At 36.0% G+C, this 20,515-nt stretch overlaps 2 protein-coding genes across 3 annotated transcripts; one reads left to right on the forward strand and one right to left on the reverse strand.

The window, feature by feature from the left end:
* Positions 1 to 71: 71 nt before the first annotated feature.
* LOC122053782 (2-pyrone-4,6-dicarboxylate hydrolase-like) lies at positions 72 to 3,768 on the forward strand. 2 transcript variants are annotated; one of them, XM_042615748.1, is made up of 10 exons: positions 72 to 261; positions 334 to 405; positions 1,184 to 1,263; positions 1,415 to 1,514; positions 1,597 to 1,650; positions 1,815 to 1,907; positions 2,121 to 2,218; positions 2,294 to 2,351; positions 3,082 to 3,203; positions 3,439 to 3,768. In XM_042615748.1, exons 1-10 carry the CDS (start codon positions 88 to 90, stop codon positions 3,590 to 3,592), a joined length of 1,005 nt encoding a protein of 334 aa, XP_042471682.1. In that variant the 5' UTR covers positions 72 to 87; the 3' UTR covers positions 3,593 to 3,768. The 2 variants fall into 2 exon arrangements, with proteins under 2 accessions (XP_042471682.1, XP_042471687.1); XM_042615753.1 differs by having other exon boundaries at positions 1,815 to 1,892.
* Positions 3,769 to 3,808: 40 nt separating this feature from the next.
* Positions 3,809 to 6,487, reverse strand: LOC122053800 (GSH-induced LITAF domain protein-like). Its single transcript, XM_042615760.1, has 3 exons — positions 6,180 to 6,487; positions 4,165 to 4,291; positions 3,809 to 4,073 (listed from the first exon to the last, which is right to left on the reverse strand). Exons 1-3 carry the CDS (start codon positions 6,446 to 6,448, stop codon positions 3,990 to 3,992), a joined length of 480 nt encoding a protein of 159 aa, XP_042471694.1. The 5' UTR covers positions 6,449 to 6,487; the 3' UTR covers positions 3,809 to 3,989.
* Between the last annotated feature and the right edge of the window lie 14,028 nt (positions 6,488 to 20,515).

The raw sequence follows: 20,515 nt of genomic DNA on the forward strand, positions 1-20,515 counted from the left end.
CCAAAAACATGGAACTATTTTCTTTTATAATTTTATATCCATTCTAAAATAATAATAATTCCCCCAGCGAAAATAAGGTAAACAAACATGCTCTTAGCTGCCTCCCCTTCTCCATTCGTCCTGTTCCTCTCTCACAAGCGAACCCTCCCGGTCGCCGTCCGAATGGCCGCCTCCAATGCCGAGGCCATCCCTTCTCCTTCATCTTGTCCTCCTCCCAAAATATTGGACTCGCATCTCCACGTATGGGCGTCTCCCAAAGAGGTAAATCCCCCCCATGCCTTTGAATTGAAAGGTGCTTTCTTTCGACGCTGATGATTCCTCCTTGGCATGTAGGCTGCAGAGAATTACCCTTATTTTCCTGGCCAGGAGCCTTCCGTCCCTGGGGACGCTGATTTCTTGCTCAAGGTACTTGGATTTTTTTGGATAGGAGTTTCAAATAATCTCTGGGGTTAAGGAAGTCGGTTTGAAGCAATAAGAGGCGAAGAATTTAGCGGACCTAAGTTGGAGTTCTGTTTTAGGTTAGAACGACGGGTTGTGTGCCTGACATTTGCCGTATGAATCTATGGTCTTTCGCCGACTATGTTGGACGTTTGAGATTTGGTCTTTTAGAATTTGATTTCTGGAAATCAGTCATTCCTGTATTGTTCCAAACGCAAACAATCTAACTGTCTCATATTATCTATTTATCCTTGTGCACATTATTGGAATTATTGATCCAGTGTCATGGTCGATAATTGGCGGTATAATAGCATTTTATGCATTATTAAAAGGAACTGTATTTTGTTGATACTTGTTTGATACTTTGCCTAATAGTAGTGTATCGTTGTTATCTTCACATTCCAATTTTTTCACAGTTAGATTTGCTATATATTCAGTAAAAGAACTATTTGTAATACTTGTTTAGGACCCCCAGCCTACCAGTAATCGTGAGTTTACTGATACCTTACTTTTTTTGTTTGAGAATGATTGTATATCACATTGTGGAGCAATTTATTGAATATACTCTTCATCTTTGCTAAGAATAAGGTGATAGAAGGAAGAACTACCATTTCTTACAATACCATCTGGTGGTCAGACTCCAAGTTGTCTTGCTGCAATCAATCATATGTGATTTGTTGTAACTTATTTAATGCTCTTAAATGGAAAAAAAAAAAAACCCTGACATATTTGCCTTTTCTTCCAGTGCATGTCAGAGGCAGGAGTTGATGGTGCCCTTATTGTGCAACCAATAAACCATATGTTTGATCATTCTTTAGTAACTAGGTTGTATTTTTTTTTTTGCTTTATGTGCAACACAAACAAACTAGTATTCTACTTTGTACATTCATTTGATGAAGTGTAGTTATGTAAACGTTAGGTTAAGATTTTTGGATCAGGAAAAAAGTTGATTTTCTTTTGTATTTTAATGCAATAGTGTTTTGAGGCGTCATCCATCCAAATTTGTTGGTTGCTGCCTTGCAAATCCTGCAGATGATGGATCTGGGATTAGACAACTTGAGGATCTAGTACTGAAGGTTTTTTACTATAGGCTAGTAATTTAATACATGGAGTTATTAACATTAATTGGTGAATCTAACACTCTTTCTCATCTTCAAGGATGGATACCGAGCTGTTCGATTCAATCCATATTTGTGGCCTCCTGGTCAAAAGGTATTCCATTATCATTTTTGTTCTTTTACTTTCTTGAATCACATTTTATCTTTCAACTACTGCACAATAACATCACACTTGCCATATTTATGATTGCAATATTTTGTAAATATGCTGATTATTCCTTTTTGTTGCACATATACTAATTGTCTACATCTGAACAGATGACAAATGAAATTGGGAAAGCATTGTTCTCTAAAGCTGGCGAACTAGGAGTTCCAGTTGGATTTATGTGTATGAAGGTAGATCAATATTTGGTATACGACAATCCTGAGATCAAAATATGCCTTCATTCATTATTAGTTCCCCCCTTAATCCTGTGCTAATGACAAAAAAATGCAACATATATTTGTTTCTATTTCTATAGTACTATATACAAGAGTTATTTGTCTCGTATCAAGCATATCATTAGTCGAAAACTAATTAGTCATAGCAGTCCTTGATAAGTACCAATTCTATGCCTTCTGCAGGGTCTTAGCCTACACATATCAGAAATAGAGGAGCTCTGTGAAAGTTACTCTTCAACAGTTGTACTTCTTGACCATATGGGTTTCTGCAAACCTCCATTGTAAGCTAACGTGGCAGATGTGCTCTATAGTAATATTGCGCTTATAGCTGTTCTAACTGTTTATTATTCTACCAGGACTGATGAGGAACGCTATGCACTCTCTTCGTTGCTAAAGCTGTCCAGATTTCCACAGGTAATTGGTTTATTTTTTTCTGCCTTAGTACATGTTCAAGGAAAGCTTGTATCTTCTTGTACCTGGCCACTCAGTCACGATTTTGCTGACTTTGTTGTAATGTATTGGGTGTGTTGATGATTTTCATGCATTATTTATGGAAATAGCCAGCATTCTTTTGACTAATATGATATAGTTCAAGTAGGATAATATAATCCATGCAAGTTAAAACTTTATAATTGTTATACTAGCCAACCAATGTCCTGTCATTGTTTGCACACAAAGGAGTAATAGAAGCTGCTCAATCCAAAGTAAACAATTGTTAAGTTTTATGGAGACTTTCATCTTGCACCAGTGTGGTTTTCTTGCTTTCTAATATACAAGGATCTATATCTAATGCAAAAAATTGCAATGTATTCTGATAATTTGAAGGACTTTCATTTATGAAAAGTTATTTTAATTCAAACATATTACTAGTAAAGAAAATTAGATAAGAAAACCATATTTATAGTGATATTTCTGTACCATATTATTTTATGACTTTGAACTTGCATTGTCGTAAATACACTGAGATAGATGAGTTTTTCACCCATCAAATTATTAGACCTGCAACCAAAGTTTATATTTAAACTTCAGATAATTATAGTTTAACTCAATTAAATGTTCATCATTCTGTTTCCTTTCTTTGTTGGTTTGGGATCTGTCAGAGTCTGTGTTACTCTCTGCTTACAGAACTGTTTGGGTTGAATAGGTTTATGTGAAATTTAGTGCACTTTTCCGTCTATCAAGAAACCAGTATCCATATGAAGACACTAGAGACATCCTTTCTAAAGTCATCTCCAGCTTTGGGGCTAACCATGTCATGTGGGGAAGGTACTTGTTCAAAGTTTTTTCTGTGAGTTGATAACTGGAACTCTTCATCAAAAATAAGATCATTAATTCTCTTGGCACTCTATAATATCTGATAATTATACGAGAAGGCTGATGTTTTTTATGCTTCAAAATGATCAGACATTTCACATCATTTGCTGGTGATTATATCTGAGTATTTCATGTTGATGTTATGAAAAAGGCTAAGACCTTACAATTGATGAGTCTTATGATGCAGTGACTTCCCATTTGTTGTCAAGGAGTGTGGTTACAGAGAGGCAAAGGAAGCTGTCCCTCTCATAGCAAACCGTATACCCTTGTCATCGGCCGATATGGAATGGATTATGGGTAGGACGCTTGGGCAACTCTTTCACCGTGAATGGCAAGCTTAAACTATTTTAGTTTTTGTATTTGGCATATTTTTAATGCAGATAAGAGTTCCTATCACACAACAAAAGAAAGTGTTTGGGTGTAGCGTTTTAAAAACTCTTATGGTTCTTAATTTGGTGAGATTTGTTTACTAATATAAGTGGACTCGGTGTTCAAATTAATTGTTTGAATTGATGGATGATAGTGATCATGCACTTTTGCCAATGTTCTGCTCAACATCATGCCAAATATTGCAGTTTATTCTGATATCTATCTCTTTCTACCACCCATTTTAAAGATAGCAATAGAAGTGCACATTTCAATTACAAACCACTTGGATAGTTTATGCAAAACATTTAGTTACAAGTAAAGCACATGGCAGAATTGAACGGCGACGATGCAGGATCATGCCGCGAGTCACTATGCCGGGACAGCAAAACTCGGCTCCCGCCAACTTGGTGGATCCATAACCAAACACGGGTCTGATTTCTCAAAGTCAGCGACCTGCGAAACAGGAATTATGTGAGTTGCAACATACAAATACAGTTTATACCGAGGAGCAGGACCGAAATCACAGACAAGCAATGAGTTCAACCTTTTGTCCACAGCTAGGGCAGTAATGGTACTTGTGCCACAAGCAGTCCATGGATGGGCAAAGGAAGCAAACTCCCAGCATAAATGGCATCATGCAACCAACAGCAGCTGCCAGGCTCGGTTTTGATCTGTGCCCAATCAAATAAGAGTTTGTGACTTAATTCAACGCCTTATAAATTATTTGCGTGTGATGGATCACAATTCATAAGTTCATACTAACATTGAAGGCAAGAAATGGGGGGAAAAAATAGCTAAGACACCACAGCTTCTCAAATTACTTAAATTTATTGTCAAGGCATACTCCGCACGTTGCTAGTTTACATACAAATTGAGAATGAAACCATAATCAAAAGAATGAGAAGATAACTACGACTGCCTCTCTTATTTTGCTAGTCTTTGATAATCTTTGTGCTTATCTAGCTTGATTAGCTTGATTGAGGTGTTCAACGTTGGTTTATATTGATTTTTATATAAGTATATAATTGGAACATCCATCTTTGAAATAAGATCCAGTATCAAACTCCAGCAAATGCAATCCTTCACTAGTTCTTGTTTCTTTTGCTAAATCAAAATTACCAAGACTGTTCAAAATAAAAGGATGAAACTAAACTGCAAAGTATGCATACTTCCTTCTATATATTAACTTCCAAGTGTATGAATAGCTCTACATTTATTTAACCTCGACAAGACGCATCTAATGGCCAAAAGGCATAATTTGGGCTTACATTAAACAGTTTGGATTCAGGCTCTTCAGCTAGGAAAACCAGTGAGTAGAAACATGCCGACTGATTTAAACGTGACATAAAGAGAATATATACTGAAAAAAATATAGTTAGTCTGTCATCTAAATGAAAAGAAGAGGAAATCAGTAAAATATATAACAGATTTTTACCGTAGCTAAATTTTATAAATATCCAAATCATGTACCCAATTTTTAAAATGATCAAATCATGTACCCTATACCCATTTTACCCCTCTCATCTACACCCATGCTACAGTAGAGCAGTAAAATGGATATAAGATAGGTGATTTGATCATTTTGGAAGTTAGGTACGTGATTTGAATATTTAGAAAACTTAGCTACGTGGTTAGGTAAAAAACGGAATATATAATGAAAAGAGCTCCAACAAATGTGTCATGCCTAAGCAACCATTTGAGATCAACCCTCAATTAACATGTATGTATGTTAATTCTATGAAGTTCTACATTGATTATTTTGTTAACTAGAGTTATCTTGGATATCACTACCGCTACCTTTCAACTCTGTTTAACTCAACTAGTTTAATAAAAAAATCTCAATCGGTAGATATGAATTGGTTAAAATTTCAAGCACAAAGAAGATAATAGATATATCTCTATATTCTTGTTTAAGGATAAATGGTGGATCAAAGCAACGATGTCCCATTAACAAGGATTTGTCAAAAATCAAGATCACTTGATTCATGGATATCAACCATCAGTGACACAGAAAATATGGCTGGAGTAAAACTTTCTTATTGTTTTAAACAACGCCGCAAGAGACAAATTTCAAGGATAGGATGAAGAAAAAGATTGCTATATGAACCCTAGAAACAAGATAGAAAGAAATTCAAAATTTAAATCAAATTCAACCTCGTCATCGGCCTTCATTTACTGTGATCTGGTCCAGAGAGGGGTGTCATCATTGAACTTGCGATCAAACCCATCGTATATAAACAATTTTACTTTTTAAAATTAAAAAAACCCTAAATGAAGGGCAAAGCTTCACTTCCTGGATCGTTGATCAATGAAAATTTTAATTTGCAGACAATATTCCATAAAAACATCAAATCTCGGCACTCTCCTCGATCTTAAATCTCTTACCTGTTCGATGCTATCAGAAACCACCACAAAAACCATTCGGATCGACAAACAGGAACTGACAGAACCAAGAGGGAAAAAGTACGATCTTAATAGTAGAAGACGGATCAAGGTACTAAGGACGTATCTTCAGAAGAAAGGGGATAAAAATCGTACTAGGCAAAGGAGAATCGAAACCTGATGGTAGTGAGGCCGGAGGACCCGCAATAAACACACTGGAAGGGTGCAGGCGTGTCTCGGAACATCGTCTGCTGTAAGGGAATCCCTTTCGGATCGCCGTATACCGCATTGGGCGGGATCATCCCCGCCTGGTAAGGGTTCTGACCCACGTAATACACCTGCGGCGGAGGTGGTGGCGGTGGCGGAGGCTGCGACGGCGGAGCGCCATAAGCGTAGCCATAGGGCACGCCCAGCGCCGGATCTTCTTCCTTTACTTTCGTCGCCATCTCCTCTCCTCTTCCCTTTCTCTGGAGATGGATCGCGATTTATCGTGCTACCCGACGTTGACTGGGCGCCTCGTCGGAAAGCGTGTTTCTTTTACAAAAACATCCCCCATATTTGCAATATCACATGTGGGAGGTTTCGGGTCAACATTTATATTGACTTGGAATTCAAACATCAACCACTCTAAAATTATTATTATTATTATTATTATTATTAAAATAAACTACTTTTTTAAAGAAACCTCAGACGGATCATTAATCGGTGGGTATATTTTCCTATTTAATGGAAAAAAATTAATAAAGAAAAAAAATCCAATAACTTCAAACATGACAGATTCAATAAATCTCAATATTTTTTATTAAATCAAACAATTTTTTGTTTTTGTTTTTTTTGTTTTTATATTAGAAGTATGAATAACAATAGATGAAAATATTTTTAATGGAAAATAAAACAATTTTACATTATCATTTTATTTAAATAAATTTATTTATATTAAATCACAAGTGATGGCAAAACCACATACGCCATTAGGGGGTCAAAAAATAATCCGACCAATTCAATTCAGAGACTATCTAGAAAAAATTAGATTTGTCGGAGGTTTTTAGATTTGAGTCAAGTTTGGGTTAAAAGGTTTTCGGGTAGAGATTTTTGAGTCGGACCCAAATTTAAATTTAAGTGTTTTTTGGTATTAAATTAAATTTATTTTAAAAATTAAGATAATTTTATGTATATCAATATCAATGTTAATACGATAATGATAAAATATTGAGATAAAAATAAAAAATTATAGAAAAAATAATTAAAAAATATTTTTAATCGGGTTATTCATATTTAGGAGTTTCAAATTCGAATCATCCAAATAAAAAAATTTTATAAATTTTTTCATCCCATCTAAATCTAACCGAATTCATTTCAATTGACACTCAGGTCATGATACTGGGATAGGACATTCAAATTGTTATCAAGACACCCACGGTTTAAATCCTATTTACGATATAGTTATAGAATTTTTTAAAAAAATGAAAGACATAATCAAAAGATGTTAAATTTTTAGATGGATCATTACATAAGTTTTCTAATTTAACCTGATGGTTTATATGAAAAGTTCAATATCCCATCTCTTTTATTACTAGAAGAAGTGAAGTGATCACGTTAATAAATTTTGTTAGAGTGACCTAATATATTTTGGAACAGATAAATTATGAAAATTATTTATCCTAGCAGGTCCTTTATGTGAGAAGATAAAGCATCCTGTGAAATATTTTCGTATCCGTGGAATTGATTCGAAAATTTATTATAATAAATATAGATATTAATTGTTGTCAATTCGTGAGAGTGTCACGTCTCTTTTATTGAATACATCCAAAAATTCAAACGCAGGAGGAGGTATTCAGCGGATTAGGTCAAGTTTTAAAATAATAATAAAATAAGGATAAAAATTAGAGGGGATTCATCGAATCTTCATATATTTTTTTCCAAATAAATCAAAAAGAACATCTTAATTTATTTTAAGAATATTTTACTTTTAACATTATTGTACCCAGTATAGCTACTATTATATGTAACCAGACCCGATTTAAGACATTGGGCATTTTTTTAGGACATCCGTAACGTTTTTGACAATCGAACGCGTTAATATTTTTATTATGTTTTTTTTTAATCTGTAAATATTAACACGTTCAAAAAATTAAACGTGTTAATACTACCGTAACAATAAAAGTATACCATGTTAATATTAACGTTTCACATTAACGCTCATTGCATAAGCAGTTAAGGCCTATCTAAGGTCCCAATAAAATCAGGGAATATTATTCTTAACATTTAGAGCCGCCAATATTAACGTTGCCGTTGAATATAAATTAATGAATTCGTTATATCGGCACCCTTGCCCATGTTAAAAAATGTCATGCTATTTCGATTACAATCCAATTCTTAATTAATTCATGGGCCGATTAAACTTCCCATTTACCCCTTCCACATTAATTGCATTCCCCAATTTTGTATGAAATTCTATTCTAGAAGTACGTATTTATTTATTATTACTATTTTGATTTTGTAATTACGCAACACTAGCCAATTTAATTATATATCTTATTTTATAAGACAATCCAAAGTTTTCTTTTTAATATCTTTAAAAAAAATCCCAGTCATCTATGATCTTATAACTTTTCTCTTTCTCATCAATACTCCGCACCCTTTTCTTTCCTTATCAGCAATTCCATAAGTTTTTATATTGTACAGCTACCTTTTCCTCTCTTGCCTGTAAAATTTCTTCATGAATTTTTTACCCACAGCTCCCTTTATAAAATACTATTGACCATATGTATTAGTGTAGCTTTAAAATTAATAAAGTCTTATTCACTTACAACAATATCTAAAAAAAAATATATAATATAACAATTTTATTCATTGAAACAAAATTATTAAAACTTGAATATAAAATTTTGATTAATAATTTTACACTAGAAAACTAAATTTTATATAAAAAATATATTTTTAAAATTAATATTTTATTTTTTTTAAAAAAAAATATTTATACTTTGTCCAAATGAAAAAGGTTAAGGAAAATTTTTAAAAAAATATTAAAGGCCTAAATTTTCTTTTTACTAAGGTCTCAAGTAACAACTAATACAATACCATTGCTCTATTATAGCAGACATTTAGTCATTTTTATACTTATTTTAAAGTAATTTTGATAAATTTAAAAAATTAATTATTTTAATATAATAGAATTCAAAATTTAAAATTTAATATTAATTACTTAATAATTTCTACAACTATTTAAAGTAATACTGGTACAGTTTAAATAATTTTAATCAAATTGATAAAAAAATAGTATTTTAATACAATAGTTTAAAACTTAAGATTTAAAATTTTAAAGTTTAGTTATAACTGATTTAATAATTTGATAAATTTAAAATAATTTTAATAAAATTTAAATAATTTTGATTAATAAGTATTATAATAATATTTTATATATGATAATATTTATTTAAAAAATAAATAATTTTTCATGTACAGTAACAGTAGCCTTTGAAAGTAAAAGTATTTTTAAAAAGTAAAGTATTTGTTTTTAAGGAGTGTTCACGTGACGATTTGATAAATCGAAACTACCCTTATTTATTTTTATCTATAAATAAATAAAAATATTAAAATTTGAATTTAAATAAAAACGAGTATTCCTAAAATAGCAAGTGCATATAAATTATGTTGAAAATGTATCAAATAACTAAATCAGAATGAAGATTAACCCGTTGAAACTACTAAATTATTTTTATTTATTAAAAAAAATCGAAAGCCTCTTGCAACGGAAATTTATCAATGCGCATCTCTATTTAGAAAATTCTTAAATCACGTATGTAGAATGACGAAGGATACATTGAAACTTTCCTATTTTATCCCATCGTCAATAATAGCTTTCCCCACGTCTATTTTATATGTAGACCCAGGGCTGTCTTAAGATTCACCAAGCCCTAAGCAATAATAATAATAATAATAAAAATCTTTTAATATATTTTTAAATTTTTTACTAAAGTTTTTTTCATTTTAATTTGGGATTAAGAAGGACCGATTTAAAAAATTTTGATTTATTTTTTAAAAAATAAAATATTATTTTTATATAAAATTTAGTTTTCTCGTTAATATTTAGATTTTTTTCTTAACATTGTAAAATTATTTAATCTTTTTGAGGCATTGTTGAATGTAAATAAAATTTTATTAATTTTAATTTTGATTTTTTTTTTCTGATGAAGCATTTTACTTTACATTATTTGGATAAAAAAAATTTCTAATTCATGTTATTATCGAGGAAGAAAAAGAAAAAGGACAAAGAAATATTATCGGCCAGGGAGAAGAAGAGCGTTCTCTAAGAGTATCATAAACTTACAGAATTACTGATGAGAAAAGAAAAAAGATACTAACGAGAACATAACGTACAAAACTAATGATTAGAAAAGAAATAGGCACGAAGCACTAGTGAGAGAATAATTAGTATTTTTTAGATATATTGAGAAGGAAAGAGTTTATTAGTTTTATAAGATATATAATTAAATAGAATAAAATCTTGGCAAGTGCAATTACGAGGAAATAAGATTAAATAAAATAAAATCTTAGCTAATTGTAATGATGAGGAAATAAGGATATGTATGAATAGGAATAATAAATTAATTGATAAGATGCAATTAATGAGTTAGCATTATATTTATTAATGTGTATATCATAAATTAATATTAATGATCCAATTTAATTTTTTTAATGTCTACTTAATTATTCAATCAATGGGCTCCAATAATATTGACGCCCTAGGCATAAACCTTAATGGCCTATACCTTGAGCCGGCCCTGTGTAGACCCAACCCGGGTTGGGTCTGGCTTGGACTCGACCCGGGTTTATAACCGGGTCAACAGATCAATTGCCCGTTGATTTGATTTACCGGGTCAAATCGGAACCGGCCTAGCCAATTACTGGGCCGGTTCCGATCGATTCTTTTGGTGCAAAATCGGCGGACCATCGGTTTGGTCCGTCAGTTCAACCATTTTATTTTATTTTTTAAACAGCTTGAACCGTCAGTTAATCAACGGTTACTATCCATTGGAACTGCTGGTTAACCGGTGGTTCCTAGCCGTTGGGGGAAAGTGGGGGGTTTTTTTTATATTTTTTCAACAATTAAGATCATTTAACCATTTTTTTATCAATGGCTATGATTTAGTGTCCGTTACTATTAAAACTCTATAAATGGAGAACTTATTTCATCATTTTCACACACTTCTTCTCTACTCTTCTCAATTTTGTATTCTCTACACGCTTTCATTTTCAATTTTCAATTACAATGGAAGGAGGTCGCAGAGGTGCATCATCTCGAGCTCATAAGGGAAAGGAAATAATGAATCCGCGGAGAAGGACCCCAACATTCAATCCACCGATGATGAGATCGAGCATCTTCCAAATCCAACACCCGAAACACAAGGAAGTACCGATGCAATTACTTCTAAGGTTCGGGAACTTCCTCTTCTAAAATCTTCTATTTTCACTAAACATTTTGAGAATGTCACTCTTCCGTTGGGAGAAATGTCTGCAAAATGTAAGCACTACAATGCTTCCTACAAATTCCAAGTCGGCGGCGACTATCGGACATTGAAACAACATGTAGAAACGAGCACCCGACGGAATATGGACTAAACTATTCTCAAACACAATTATCAATATTTTCTTCAACTAGCGGTAGTACCGATTCTGGTTTATTTTTATATTCAGATAATAAATTAAGAAAATCATTAACTAAATTTGTTTCCGTAGAACATTTTTCTTTTAGTTTAGGATCTAAATGCACATTTGAATATTTTTTTGTAAAGAATCTCTTAATTCATGTGTTAAACGTGTTCCTAAAACTACACTTACTCGTATAATTAAAAAATTACTAAACAAGGAAAAAAGAATTTAATTGATGAAATTAGTAAATTAGATAATAAAGTTTATTTATGTTCTAATATTTGGAGTGTGACTTGCCATTGGATCGATAATTCTTCGAACTCCAAAAAAGATTGTTAGCTTATAGAGTTTTTGATGGCTTAACTCATAAAATATTTTCAATATCATTAGATAATACTAGTTCCAATACCGCTTGTATAGATGATCTAAAATTTGTTTGTCACCCTATTATTGCCAGTTTATTTTTTTTTCATATTTATTATATATGCCATGTTTGAAATTTATGTGTTTAAGATGGATTTAAAATTTTAGAAAGTTATATTAAACCAATTAGAATTGTAATTTCTTATTTATTATATCATCCATCTATATGAAACAATGGGGTAAGTTTTGTAAAACTAATGGAATGAAACTTAAAAAATTTTCACGTGATGTACCAACACGTTGGAATTCAATATACCAATTATTACAAGATTCATTTGAATATTAAAAATTATTATGTTCATTTTTTTGCATAAAATACTAATACTAATATATATTTTATTTTCACAACAATAGAATATTTGTAGTAGTATTTGTGAAGTTTTAAAAGTATTTAATGATACAACCGAACAACTTTCCAGTGTTTATTATCCCACCGCTCAATTAGTTTTAGAAAAATTTTCTAATATAGTATTAGTTTTAAATGAACATATTAATAATGAATCTTTATCTCCTTACATTTTAGCTATGAAAACGAAATGGAAAAAATATTTTTATTTTATTCCTGAAATTTATTTAATTATATTTGTTTTAGATCCTAGATTTAAATTAGAAGTTTTATAAGAAATGTTAACTTTATATTATGACACTTTAATTCCAATTAAAGATCCTTCTTCTCTTGATCCAGTTAATATTATATATAGTGTTAGAATTTATTTATATGATATTTATATTGGATCGAATGGATGTGATAGGAGGGGGAGGGGGTGAATATCGCGCTTTTAGAACTTTTCTTTTACTCGTTAAAAGCAAAGTCATGCAGCGGAAATATAAAGAGCAGTTCAGTTACTTGGTTTGGAACCTGAGTTGACTCCTACTCCAAGGCCCGCGATCCTTAACCGCACCGATGGGCAATCCACTAATACTCTTCTTTCCGAAAACCTGGGAAAGAAGCAGTGCACACAATATGCAAGATAGTAACACCCTACGATCTTGTAAGATTTTAAGTACAATGCAAGCTTTTCTAAAATAAAATATACCGACAAAGATTTACGATGAAACTTGGTCGGCCCTTCTGGATGGAGCAGCTTGCGAGTCGTAGACCAGTAGCAGAAGCTTGCACATAGATGATTTTTGAAGTAGGACAACGTTGTACTCAGCCCCGGACCTCGAGCACTCTTTAATAAGAATCATCGATGTTTGATCGACCGATCCCTAGGTTCGGTCGACCGAACCAGCTCCCTTCCTTCCTAGCTGAGATTCGATGTTGATTCGATCTTCGGTAATTAATGATCATTAAGGGTTCGGTCGACCGATCCCTCTGTTCAGTCGACCAAACATGCTCTTTCCCTGTTCGTCGAAATTTGCCGAGATTCGCATTTACTGTGCCTTTAATGATTAATAGTTCGGTCAACCGATCCTCTGGTTCGGTCGACCGATCAGTGTACGTAGTTTCCTTCTGTTTCTGATCATTGCTAATTGAATTGACTATGCTGAGTCACCCTGGTTCGGTCGACTGATCCCTACATTCGGTTGACTGATCAGGTCATAACCTGCCAAACAGTATTAGACAAAGTATCCCTGCAAAACAAAGGTTAGCACAGTAATATATAATGCATGAGTAATATTAGATAGTAGAACTTGTCTTGATCTCAACTTGGAAACCTTTCCGGTTTCTTCAGTTGGATCAGCGACCTTAAGTTGTTCCCTTCAGGAAAACGACCTCACTGTCGCTCCTCCAGTTGCTTACCTCAACTTACCTGCCAAACGTTGGTCCTCCAGACTTGTTTGGACTTTCTCTGCTCAGTGTCTGATCATCTGATCCACTAAGGCCTTTCCTGCAATACTACATTAGCCAGCAACAATAATAGTAATACAGAATACTATGGTAAAAATAAACTTAGAATCATCAAGATTCGCTGGTCTGATCGATCGCGCGCGATCGATCGGAAACCATCCGATCAACCTTGCTTGGAGTTCACTCCTCCAAGACTTCTCACTACTTAAGGTTATCTCCCCTTAGGATTTTCACCATCTGGCTTCACTTATCAGAACCTAAGGGTACTCCCCTAGGGTTTTCTCCACCTGACTTCACTCACCAAGACTCAGTATTCGGCTACCCAGGGATCAGGTCCTCCAGACCTATCCACCTGGCTTCCATGATCTACCGAGATTTTCCTTGCGTCAGTATTATGCTTGTTGGTACAATCGACCTCTAGGGTTTCGATGTTTGACAATATGACCAAGGGTTGACCCAAACATGTGGCAAAAGGCGATTCGCTCGCCCCCAGCGCCCTCGCCAACACGGAGGAGGTAAATCACGGGTGGCTACTAGCCATTAGTGCAAATGGCCAAGACATGGGGGAGGTTATGCTCGATCACGCCGAGTTTCGACCCAAGACCTCATGTGGCAACACCCCATACCTTAACCATCGCACCGCCCCGAGGGGACAGGGTTGACCCAAACATGTGGCAAAAGGTGATTCGCTCGCCCCCAGCGCCTCCGCCAACCCGTCCCTAGGCCAGCACGGAGGAAGTAAATCACGGGTGACTACTAACCATTAGTGCAAATGGCCAAGACATGGGGGAGGTCATGCTCGGTCACGCCGAGTTTCGACCCCAAGACCTCATGAGGGTTGATCCAAACATGACTTGATGTTCGGGAGAGAGAGAGAGAGAGAGAGAGAGAGAGAGAGAGAGAGAGAAGTCTAGTCAGGACTAGATGACTAGCAAAGGTAAGTCTCAATCAAAGGTTAGGCAAAGTGGAAGTCCCGGTTGTTGGGATCTCTTCGTACGCGGCTAGAGAGGGGGGGTGTGAATAGCCGCCCCAAATCACTCGTTTCTTCCTACAATTCGTTAGCGCAGCGGAAAAATAAACTAGAAACGAAAGGAAGAATATCAAACCTTAACACAGCGATGTACGAGGTCCGGAGATGATGCTCCTACTCCTCGGCGTGTCCGTAAGGTGGACGAGCCCTATCAATCCGTCGGTGGATGAGTCCCCGGAGAACCGGCTAATATAAACTCCTTCGGGGTGGAGAAACCTCACCACAATCTTTGCAACAGCAATAAGGAGTACAAGAAGAACAAGAACACAAGAACAACAGAAATGTAAAAACACTTGCTTGCCTCTTGTTGTCGATTGGAACCCAGATGAAACAGCAACTTCTAGGATCCAAACTCAGCTAGAAAACCAGCAGGAAACTCACACAGAGCTTCAGCACAATGAGAGCTCAGCAAAGCTCTAATCGCAGTAATCAGGAAGAAGAAGTATTTGCACCAAAGCCTTGATCTCCTTTAATAACCTGCGAACCTGCACAGCGAAGACAGAAGCCAGCGGAGAAGACGGAGCGACCCGTTGTGACTCAACGGTCGAATCGTGGACCGATCAGGCTCCACCCTGATCGGTCCAGGACCCTTCTGATCGGTCTCGGGGACCGGCTCTGGGCTGATCGGTCCCTAGACCGATCAGAATGCTTCACAGAAAGTTGCCCAACTTCGTTCCGTTTCTGATCGGTGCATGGACCGATCAGAGACGGATCGGTCCGATCAGGCCACATCCCATCGGTCATGCGTCCCGATCGGTCGTGGAGACCGATCAGCTTCTCCTGATCGGTCCCCGGACCGATCGGAAGTTCATAGAATCATGATCACATTGTTACTCGATGGGCACCGATCGATGAATAGAGATCGATCCACTGATCGATCCCGAGCTTGGTTTTTGCCCAAACCAAGTCCCAAACCTTCCAAACCAATATCCGGTCAACCTTGACCTATTGGTACATCATGCTTAGCATCCGGTCACTCCCTTGACCTGCTAAGACTCCCCACCAAGTGTCCGGTCAATCCCTTTGACCCACTTGGACTTTCCTCTTCGTGCCAAGTATCCGGTCACTCCTATGACCTACTTGGACTTCCCATCACCAGATGTCCGATCACCCTTGATCCATCTGGATTTTCCCTTGCCCGGCTTCACTCACCAGGACTTTCACCTAGCTTCACTCATTAGGGTTTTCACACTGCCTAACATCCCAGTTAGGACTTTCTCACTGCCTGGCTTCACTCACCAGGACTTTCCTACTGCCTAACATCCCAGTTAGGACTTTCCCACTGCCTGGCTTCACTCACCAGCACTCATCCAGGACTTTCACCTGGCTTCACTCACCAGGACTTTCCACACTGCCTAACATCCCAGTTAGGACTTTTCCGTGCCAAGTTTCCATACTTGGACTTTTCCAGTGTCAAGTCTTCATACTTGGACTTTTCCCGTGCCAAGTCTCCATACTTGGACTTTTCGCGTGCCAAGCTCCCTGCTTGGACTTTTCCAGTGCCAAGTCTCCATACTTGGACTTTTCTAGTGCCAAGCTCCCTGCTTGGACTTTTCGGTTGCCAAGTCTCCATACTTGGACTTTTTCCCGAATCAGGTCAACCAGGTCAACCTTAACCTACGGTTGCCCCAATAATCTCCTAAACATCTATTCTTGTCCCATATCAAGAATACAACTCTTCCACGAGTGTCAAACATCAACATGCAACTCAACTAGGTCAACCTTGACCTAAGGTTGCACCGACAATCTTCCCAAGTCAAACATCAAAATACAACTCGAGTCAGGTCAACTCGAGTCAGGTCAACCAGGTCAACCTTGACCTAAGGTTGCACCAACAATTGCACCAACAATTGGTATGGTCCTTTGTTTGAGGGGGGGATTGTTGGGGTTGCAAGGTTGCAAACATAGTCCCATATTGGAAACACATGGGAAAGATCATGGGTTTATAAGAGAAAAAGATATCTCCATTGGTATGAGGCCTTTTGGGTAAAGCCCAAGAGCAAAACCATGAGGGTTTAGGCCCAAAGTGGACAATATCATGCAATTATGGAGATATCTAAATTCTTTTCGATCCAACACCGGTGAGTGAAGTCGGACCCTAGTGAGTGAAGTTAGGTGGTGGAAGTCCCGATGAGTGAAGCTAGGTGGAGAAAGTCATGGTGAGTGAAGTAAGGCCATAGTGAGTGAAGCTAAGTGGAGGAAGTCATGGTGAGTGAAGCCAGATAATGGAAGTCCTAGTGAGTGAAGTTATGCAACCCTAGGAAGGTAACCCTAGGTTATACTTGAATTCTGTTAACACTGTTTTTATCTATTGTGCTAACTCAGTGTTGTAGGGAAGTTCAGTTAGGTTGACGGGCTGACCAAGTAGCTGACACGAAGTCCAGACGGGTCGAAGGGCTGACCGAACGTCTGGCAAGTAAGTTAAGGTAAGTCACTGGAGGAGAGTGACTGTGAGAACGCGTTCCCGGGAAGAGAACATTAGGCGTCGATCCAATTTAGATCCATTTCAGAAATCTAAGTTGAGATCGTGATTAGATTCCGGTCTCGAGGAGACGAAATCTAATTACTGCTTTTAATTACTATTATAACTGTACTATGCTAACACTTTATTTTGCAGGGTAGTTTTGCATTTTACCTCGGACTAATGTTTTTGTAGATTGCTAAAAAAACAAAGGTCCGGGCGCCTCAAAGGGATCTGGACGCCCGGAGGTCCAAGCGTCAAGAAGGGATCCGAGCGCCCGGAATGCAAAGTATATCCTCTTGCCACGTCGCCACGTGGAGCTTCATGGTTGGCTGAGCTATGTCACACTCCAGGTGCTCGGAGCCTCCTATATAAGGAGGATGCACCCTGGAGCAAAGAATCAACGAACAACAAGATCTTCCAACACTTGTTATGTCGTGTTGTGCTCCTGCGACGCTGCGAAGCTCCTCCGACAACGCGCTTTTTTTCATTCCTTATTGTTGTCGGTATTTTTCCTTTAAAGCAATTGTAATTTCACTTGTAACATTTCAAATTGCTAGTGGATTGCTCAACGAAAGCACTCAACGAGTGCAGGCCTTAGAGTAGGAGTCGACCAATGCTCCAAACCAAGTAAAAAATTACTTGTGTTAGCATTGTTCCAATTTGTACTCGATCTTCTTTATGATATTTTTTAAAATCGATATTCCCCCCCCCCCCCCCCCCCCCTCTATCGACTTTCACGATCCAACACGGCTACCTAGGATCAAGTCCTCCAGACCTATTGAATCCACCTGGCTTCCACGATATACTAAGATTTCCCTTGCCTAGCCTACAACTATGACTTCTCATGCCTAACGGCAGTTAGGGCTAGTCACTTGGTTGACTTCTTACCCTTGCCTAGCCATGACTAAGACTTCCCATGAACAAGCTTTATTAAACATACTTAAACATATTTGTTGGACATTAAAACCTTGGAGGTCGATTGCACCAACAATTTATAATCAATATTATGCAAAATATGGAATATAAATTAATATTTCTGAAATACAACAAACTACTAGTAGTAATTTAAAACTTACAAAAGCACAACTTTTATTAAAAGAACGGACAAAACGTCCACGAGGATCCTCAAGTTCCACACAAGAACTTGAGAATTATTTTACGACTTCTTTTGATTTTAATAAAGCAGATAGTGAAAATTTCGATATCTTAAAGTGGTGGTCACAGAAGACTCAAAGCTTTCCTGTCCTCTCCGTGATCGCCAAAGAAATTTTAGCTTATTCAATGTCAACTGTTGCTGTGAAGCAGACGTTCAGTGCCGACGGCAACATATTAGATGAACGATGATTAACTTTGTCTCCTGACTCATTAGAAGCCTAAGCATTACTGGACGATTGGACTAGAGCGGAGAAAAGAATCCAAGGAATACAATTTTCAGATGACAAAATTGAAGATTTTGATATTGAAGGAACAAATATGACAGGAACGGGAAATAGAAGTGAGTGACAATGTAAAAAAATAAAAATATAAAAGAACTACGTGGGCTTTAATTCCCCTAAGGGGATACGTAGGCAACTTAAATAAGTGCAAGCCCTATTTTCTAATAAATTTTAATTTATAATTTATAATTTTTAATTTTTAATTTTAATTTTTAATATTTAATTTTTAATATTTAATTTTTATTTTTTTTAACATAATAATCTTGAACCGTGACAAACTGTGATGAACCATGAATGGAACTGTGAACAAACAGTTCCGAACCATGGACCTTAACCGTTTTGGCCGGTTAAGGTTAAGGGTCGACCTGCCTGGAATCGTCGAACTGACCGTTCCGAACCGTGGTCAGGCCTATACATATGAGTCATATTTTCATAAAATTTAATTCCAAAATAATATTCCGAATGCACATGACCTTATCATGTCTCTCAGACTCTCTCGTTGACATTAAGACATAATAATAATTATCGTATGAGCTAACGAGAAGTGGAAATGGAGGAGAAGTCAAGAAGAGAAAACTGTCATCCTCCATAATTTTTTGGAAAAAAGAAAATTTTATTTAATAACCCTCGAACAGTAAAATACATGTTTACATAGAATTTAACCTTAAAACCCAAATAAAGGAAATAAATCATAATATATGGATTACAGTTCCTAAATGGTAAAGTAAAAAAATCTAAAATAAAAAAAAATATAATTATTAAAATATTAAAAATAATAATAATAATCTTCGGATACTCCTGCCACATACTTCTTCCTACTATTATAAACACAGCACCATCATGAACAAGACCTAAAATAAGTAATGAAGAATACCGTTAGACTTCTTACAATTTCATAAACCCATGAGATCTGAAATAGGTCCAATCGGGCCTGTCTAGGTCGATCAGTAGATTTTGGGCAAAATCCACTGATAAACTTAGACATGTCTGATTAAATCTATTTCAAGTCTTGTGGGTTTCTGAGACTACAAGAAGTTAATGGTATTCTTCATTACTTATTTTCGTCTCACTGGAAGTGTTATAATATCATGCTAACTTTTATCTAGAATGTGGTCCTAGTCTCTAGAAAATCAAACTCATGTCGAGCTTGATCTGAATCAGACCAGGCTCAAGGATCTAAATCAGCACTACCACGAGCCTGATTTGATTCAGATTAGGCTTAAGGCTTAATTTCCCAGAAACTAGGACCACATTCTAGCTGAAAGTTAGCATAGCATTATAGCACCTCCGGAGAGTCCAAAAATAAGCAATGGAAGATATCATTGGACTACTTGCAGCCTTAAAAATTGATAAGAACTGAAATGAGTCGAATCAGACTTGTTTAGGTCCATCAATGGATTTCGGTTAAAACTCACTCATATTAGTCCCTTGGCGATCAGCTAGAAGGGGATGAATAGTCTGCACAATAAAAACTAACAAAGCCCCTTCTCGAACTTTATAGCTTTATTAGTCTAACATTTGCATAAAAAAATAAGAGACTATAAAAGAAGAAGCACAAAAGAGTTACTTGGCTTGCAATCAGAGGATTGCTAATCCAAAGAAGTTGAAGTTCACTAAACAATCTCCTTCAGACAAAGAAGTCTCTTACAACAATTGAAGCACTCAATTACAGAACAAAACTAAAGAGGAATCAATTACAAGTATTTTTTTGAT

This window comes from Zingiber officinale, chromosome 1B (genome assembly GCF_018446385.1).
Source record: "Zingiber officinale cultivar Zhangliang chromosome 1B, Zo_v1.1, whole genome shotgun sequence".
Taxonomy (NCBI): Eukaryota; Viridiplantae; Streptophyta; class Magnoliopsida; order Zingiberales; family Zingiberaceae; genus Zingiber; species Zingiber officinale.

Bases quoted from the DNA above. Each gene is read 5' to 3' on its own strand.
- LOC122053782 (XM_042615748.1), top strand. From the start codon at position 88: ATGCTCTTAGCTGCCTCCCCTTCTCCATTCGTCCTGTTCCTCTCTCAC. The intron at 2,219-2,293 runs GTAAGCTAACGT...TTATTCTACCAG, and splicing joins GGTTTCTGCAAACCTCCATT to GACTGATGAGGAACGCTATG. The intron at 3,204-3,438 runs GTACTTGTTCAA...CTTATGATGCAG, and splicing joins AACCATGTCATGTGGGGAAG to TGACTTCCCATTTGTTGTCA.
- LOC122053800 (XM_042615760.1), bottom strand. From the start codon at position 6,448: ATGGCGACGAAAGTAAAGGAAGAAGATCCGGCGCTGGGCGTGCCCTAT. The intron at 4,292-6,179 runs GTTTCGATTCTC...GATTGGGCACAG, and splicing joins TCCGGCCTCACTACCATCAG to ATCAAAACCGAGCCTGGCAG. The intron at 4,074-4,164 runs GTTGAACTCATT...CCTGTTTCGCAG, and splicing joins GCCCTAGCTGTGGACAAAAG to GTCGCTGACTTTGAGAAATC.